General features: G+C 61.0%; 1 protein-coding gene across 1 annotated transcript in view; it reads left to right on the top strand.

Annotated features, from left to right (window-relative positions):
- Nucleotides 1-6,116, top strand: part of CCNK (cyclin K) — a 25,258-nt gene that overhangs the window by 18,099 nt on the left and 1,043 nt on the right. The window contains exons 9-12 of the mRNA XM_029950913.1: nt 1-76; nt 659-692; nt 3,566-3,637; nt 6,029-6,114. The exon at nt 1-76 is cut by the window's left edge and continues 17 nt beyond it. Coding sequence (XP_029806773.1) covers nt 1-76; nt 659-692; nt 3,566-3,637; nt 6,029-6,114 — 268 coding nt within the window. The remainder of the gene's footprint in view (nt 77-658; nt 693-3,565; nt 3,638-6,028; nt 6,115-6,116) is intronic.

The raw sequence follows: 6,116 nt of genomic DNA, 5'->3' as shown, positions 1-6,116 counted from the left end.
CCCGCCGCAGCCGGCCCCGCAGCCCAAGAAGCCGTCCCCGCAGCCCAGCCCCCCCCGGCCCGCGAAGCGAGCTGTGGTGAGCGGCCGGCTCTCGGGGGGGTGGGGGGAGACACCCCACCTGAGGGCTCGTGCAGGACACCGAGCAGGGGACGGACACCTGGCCTTGCTGGCCGACGGCACGTCCGTGCGGAGCCTCAGAGCTGCTGTGGTCACAGCAGGGGGCCCCGGGAGCTGGGTGGGCTCCATCCTCCTCCTCCAGCCACCACCGCCCGAGTGGCCAGTCTCTGTGGCTTTCCCGTGTTTGGTGCTGTGAGTGACGAGGGTGTTTGTGACGGTCCCCCCCGCCCCCCCGGCAGCCAGCCAGCCGGTGGAGAAAACCGTGTGAGGTAAGCCTGTGTTGGCCGGCACAGCTCGTGGAATTTAGGCCGCAGTGTTAGAGGGCCTGAAACTTACTCAGTGTCATCAGGACCCGCTGTTGAAATCCACAGTGGTCCTCCCGTCGGACCTGGGAAAGGGAGGGCGCGCAGAGACGGTCGGGTGCCCGGACGCCCTGCAGTCGGAGCCGTGTCTTGCTGTGGGACTCCGCTAGTTCCGGGGACTGTTTCTCTCTCTGCACCTGGGGTCTCGGTTAACGATTCCGTATTTTCTTTCGTAACAGGTTGTGTCTCCCAAAGAAGAGAACAAAGCCGCAGGTAACTTCCTATTCTAAGAGAGATTTTTTAGCTTTATATACGTTTATCAAAACTTTAAATGTTTTGGCAACATTGTTTCCACAAGATTTAGATTGGCCTTAGAATTTAACTTTAGAGCCAGTGGGAAACATTACCCCGCCTGCCGGAAGCAGGTTGCCAGGGCCCTGGGTGTGTTTAGATCGTAGTCTGACGAAGTTATCAGAGAGCATCAGCAGCAGTGGAAGTGTGCTCAGTAACACACGCAGATGCAATCACGAGCACAGGAAACGAGGCGCAGCAGTGTCCTGCCCGCAGGCTCAGAGCAGCAGCGGTGCAGGGCGCGCCGGCCTCAGCCCCGAGTAGCGGAGGTGGTGGGCAGACAGGATGGCAGAGATGGGCACCGCGTGTCCTGGCCCTGCTGCTTTGTGGGCCACCCTCTGTCAAGCACTGGGTGTGGTTTCGGGGGGTTTGTAGAGCCCAGAGTTGGTTTATTTGTTGCTGTATTGGAAACAAATGTAAAGTGTGAATAAAATCTGAAGGATTGGGGGGCCTAGGTGACTCATCTTGATTTAGGCTCAGGTCATGATCCCAGGTTTGTGGGATCAAGCCCCACGTGGAGCCTGTTTGAGATTGTCTGTCTGTCTCTGTCTGTCTCTCTCTCTCTCTCTCTCTCTCTCTCTCTCTCTCTCTCTCTCTCTCTCTCGTTTCCTCCCTGTCCCTCTCTCTCCCATTCTCTCTCCTTCCCTCTGCCTCTCATGCTCACATTCTTTCTCTAAAACTAAACTAAAAATCTGGAAGATCCCAGAACAGAAATTTAGAAGCATTTTGTCCCTGTGTCGTGGTCCTCGATATATGAACTCTGAAGATAAAACCATGTTTATTCATTTCTGTTTCTCTATTGCTAAGTTCCAGGGTAGGAACTCACTGATCTCTTGAACTACTGTGAGACCTTCTAGTTGCAGCAAAGCTACATTTTTCTGAGTCTTTGGGGGAAATGATGGGTTCAGTGCAGGTGAATTTTTTTTCTGCTCCAGCTGGGTGGCAAAAAGTAAGCGTGAGACCCAGGTGTGGGCTGTGCCTCACCCTGTGGGCGTGCAGCTGAGCTGCTGTGCTGGACCTGTATGTCCGCATGCGGCGGACACGAGCCAGTGGGGACCTTGGAGGAGGACTTGAGTCTGAGCACCCGGAGCCCCACTCGGGTTGGGCCTGTAGGTGGAAGCGGGCGGGGGGCAGGCAGAAAGGGGTCTGACTGGACGCCGGACTGCGAGCAGTGGAGAGAAGCTCCTCCTGGGACGGAGCGTGAGGCTGCAGCAGAGAGTCCCCCTGGGGGAATGTGAGCGTTTGCAGGCAGTTGGAGCTACTGCAGATTTGTGAGCAGAGGGTGGCTAGGTCTGGGTTCGTTTTGGAAGACGTTTCCTGGCAGCAGTAATAGGACACAGAGAGTAGGGGACGGGGAGGAGCTCACAGGCATCGGGGTGAGAGGCTCTGAGGCCAAGTAGCGGCCCCGGCCCAGAGAGGAAGGGTGCAGACAGCCTGCAGGGGACCCTGGCCGGGCCGTGTGCTCCGCGCCACCGGCTGCAGGGGCTCCCAAGCACTGGAGGTGCAGCCACCCGGTCATCATGTGTCCTTAGTGCCGGATACACAGCAAATTCGCAAGCGTTACTGAGAAAACAGAATGTAGAAAATCTTACCAGTGTTTATGTCGATTACACATTGAAATACCAAATTTTTTGTATATCATGTTAAATTAAACATGAATTTCATCTCTCTTGAAGGTGGCTGCCAGAAAACTTAAAATCCTACATACAGCTCTTCTGTGTGGGGGCAGCACTGACCTAGACAGCTTCATGCGGGCGTGGGGTGGGCAGCAGGTGGGCGTCCGAGGGGAGAGTGTCACCGTGGTCACAGAGGCAGGGGAGGGGGAAGGCGTCCTTCGAGCCGCGAGCCGCTGGGTCTGGGGTTGGAGCTTAACAGTCAGGTCCCCGGCTTTTGTGGGGAGAGCGGCTAGAGGCTCAGCTTGGCTGCTCATCGCCTAGAGCGAGGGGACTTGGGCTCCCAGGAAGAGGACACACGCAGACCTGTCCCTGGACCTTGAATTTGGCCTTTTGGGACAGGACACCAGGAAAAACTCAGCAGCACCAGAGTAGGAGTAAATCAGAGTGGGTACAGCCAGCGGCAAGGGAGCTTCTGGAAGGAAGGGGCAAAACACACAGGCAGATACAGAGATAGGAGTTCGTTCCCGATCACGTGTGCTCACTCCCTACTCTCGTAAAACACGAGATACTGGGCCTGGGGTAGCCTGTCGTGGCTAGTTGGCACTGGGAGGGGGACGGGAACGCTGTGTGCTCCGCCCCCAGTGTCCTGTTCGCTTTGCTCCTGGCTTGTCCGCCTCTAGAGCTCTCCTGAAGTCAGTCCGCGTCCTGCTGCTGACGTGCCACCAGTGGGAGTCAGTATTCATAAGAGAATAGGCTTAAAATGTGCCTGAACAGGAATCCAGAGGTGGCGTGAGCCCTCGGGGCAGGGTGACCGGACGTGCTGTGGACGAGTGGGGGCACCGCCAGCCCCCTGGCACCCGAGACGCTGCTCTGCCGCTGTCGTGTCCTTGGAAGGCTGTGCGGGCCAGTGGGCACGGGGGCAGGTGGATGTGGGAAGGACCGTGAGGACCGGCGGGCTGCGTTGCTTGGGGTGCGGGCGGTGTTTGACCTGTCCTGTCCCGTTCTCGGGAGAGGAGCAGCACCTGGCGGTGTGGCCTTTGTTCCCAAAGGCTTGCTCGTGTCCGTTCTGCCCCAAGGAAGTTCCTGAGCAGCACGTTTTCCTCCACCTCCCTTTTGGCTCTATGCTGTTGATTCGCAGGGAGAGGTTTGAGTCGCCTTTCAATCTACTTTTCTTTTTAGAACCACCGCCGCCCAAAATCCCCAAAATTGAGACCACTCACCCTCCATTGCCTCCGGCCCACCCACCGCCAGGTAAGTGTCTGCTGGAGACGGCTTGCGAGCGCTTTCTCGCAGGGCAGAGCTGAGAAGGCCCGGGGGCCGGTTTGCAGAGGGCAGACGTGCTGGCCAGAATTTAAAAAGAAGATAACGACCGAGGCTCTTTGAGAAACGGTGTCCGTGGTTCACAAAGCCGGTATCTTGAGGGTCTCACGGTCTCGGTGTGTCGGGCATTCCCCGAGCTCCCCGGGCGGAGCGCCCGACGCCGCAGGACAAATCACCGTGGGAGCAGTTCTAGCCAAGCGAAGCCCTGCCGACGGGTGACCGGGGCGGGACCGCCGCCGCTCAGAGCCCCGTCCCTCGCCCGCCTGCCTCCTGGCGGCAGGACGGCATCTCCGTAGCTTTGAAGATGGGCAGGGGCTCAGTCAAGCAGAGGATAAGCAGGCGCACGGAGAACTGGCAGGTTCCTCGGCGTCACTTAGAGCTGGAGAAGTGTAGGGAAGGAACGGGGCCTCTCCCCCCAGGGCAGCGATCTGGAAGTCGGAGCTGGAGACTCAGGTGGGTGGGAGCCGGGGGTGCTGAGCACTCCGCGGGGGGGGGGGGGGGGGTCCGCGCTCCCTGGACTGCCCTGGCCGCCGCCTGCGGCTCCCCCGTGGGCCCCTGGCACCCGCGTCTGTGGCAGGGGTGCTGCCAATAGCATTTCTTCTACGAGTGGTCAGTCTCAACACCTCACAAGCTTTGGGGAGACCGGGAGCCACCTTCTGCTGTGGGACAAATCCCTCCGTCCCCGGTCCGGTATGAAGCTTGCTTGAAAAGATAACCCGCCTCGGGCTGTCAGTGTTTATGTTACGTCTCCACCAGCGGAGAGCCCCTCCTGTGCCCCAGGGGAGCCGCTGAGGACAGGGGTGGCACTGGGCAAGGGTCGGCGTGCTGGGAGCCGGCTCTGCTGCCGGCAGGGAAGGGGGGACCGGGCTGCGGGAACTCACTCCAGCGCTGTCCCGTCCCTACTCCGTCGGGACCTGTGGCAGCTGGGAGGAAGGCCCAGAGGAGGGGCAGGAGTGTGGTTTGGGGGGGGCACCGGCTAGAGCCACAGTTGCTGTGAGGCGCGTAGGTCACCAGATGTGTCAGGGCAGCTGGTGGCGGTGAGTGTCAGAGCAAGGATGAAGAGGGGCGCAGGTGCCTGGAGAGACCACGTGTCCCAGGTGCGGTCACTGGGGACAGGCGGAGGGACGGGACGGGGTGGGGAGGCGGCAGGGATGTGTGTTACAGGAAGCGAGGCCCAGGCAGCCGTGGCCAGCGTACAGGAGCAGCTCGGAGGTTCGAGCTCTGTGGATTCTGGTCACAGCTTCCGGACCCAGGAGGGCCCCGCCCCACCCTGGAGCCCGGGCTTCTCCACAGGCACGACCAGCTTCCGTCTCGGGCAGGCTGGCAGCGTAGCTCAGGCCCAGCCCCAGGGACGCGGCTCTCGCTGAAATTGTCCCCACCGCGCCGAAATCGTGCTCTCGCCCTCCAGGCGACGGCAGTGAGGAAGCCGCAGCCGCCGCGGCGCCCCTCCTGGGCACGCCGCACGTCCACATCTGCGTAGTCAGGGCCGTGGGAGCTCCAGGGAGCACACAAGGCCAAGTGCCGGGAGACCGGAGGCCCCCTTTTCTGTGTTCTCTCAACCCAGCAGTCTTGGCTCCTCTGATTGGCCTCCCTCCCCTGGTGAGGTGTCCAGTATTCTCTTGCAGGTGTGTGACCAGGAAGGGGGGAGTGGCAGGTGAAAGCGTGTGAGACGAGACTGTGGGCGAAGGGGGTGGAGGGCCGTGGCCGGGAAGCACCACGGAGGTGCTTTCAGAGAGGATGCAGTGGGGTCCGACCTCGGTTCTCATAAACTAGAAGCAGAACCGCCACTTTGGTGGCTGTGTCAGGAATGTCAGAGACTTGTTCGCTGTGGTTTAAACGATGCCTCATTCATTTGAGCAGCCTGGGGCTTTCTGCTCGAAGCCAGTGCTGCAGACGGCGAGGTGACGGGGCCCCGGCCTCGTGGTCTCTGGGGGCAGAGGCAGGCAGGAAGAAGGGCCCCACTCGGTCTGTACCAGCGAGAGGGGCGTGCGGGGCTGCGACACACGTGGCCTCGTGCACTGCAGGCCCCGCCTTGGCTGGTGTGAGGACGGGGCGGGTGGCCTTTGTGACAGGCATGGCACTAGCTGATGGCCTTGGGCGCCGGCCGCTACAGTGAAGGCTGCTCCCTGTTTCTCTGGGAAGACGGCCCTGGGGAAGGGCGGCAGGCCCGCCAGGGCTGAGCCAGGGGCCGGGAGTCAGGGGGTCACGGTGGCTGTGAGAAGTGCTGTGTGCGCCCCTGGCTCAGCGGAGTCCCCAGATGCACCCCTGCAGGGGCAGCCCTGGGGGCCTGGGGCCGGGCAGTGACTTGTCTCTCCCCTGCAGACCGGAAGCCCCCCATCTCGGCTTCCTTAGGCGAGGCGGAGCCACCAGGCCCTGTGGACACCAGTGACCTCCCCAAAGTGCAGATTCC

The sequence above is a fragment of the Suricata suricatta genome, chromosome 9 (assembly GCF_006229205.1).
Source record: "Suricata suricatta isolate VVHF042 chromosome 9, meerkat_22Aug2017_6uvM2_HiC, whole genome shotgun sequence".
NCBI classification, from domain to species: Eukaryota; Metazoa; Chordata; class Mammalia; order Carnivora; family Herpestidae; genus Suricata; species Suricata suricatta.
Note: the sequence above shows the minus strand (reverse complement) of the source record. Positions and strands in the feature narration are given on the sequence as shown.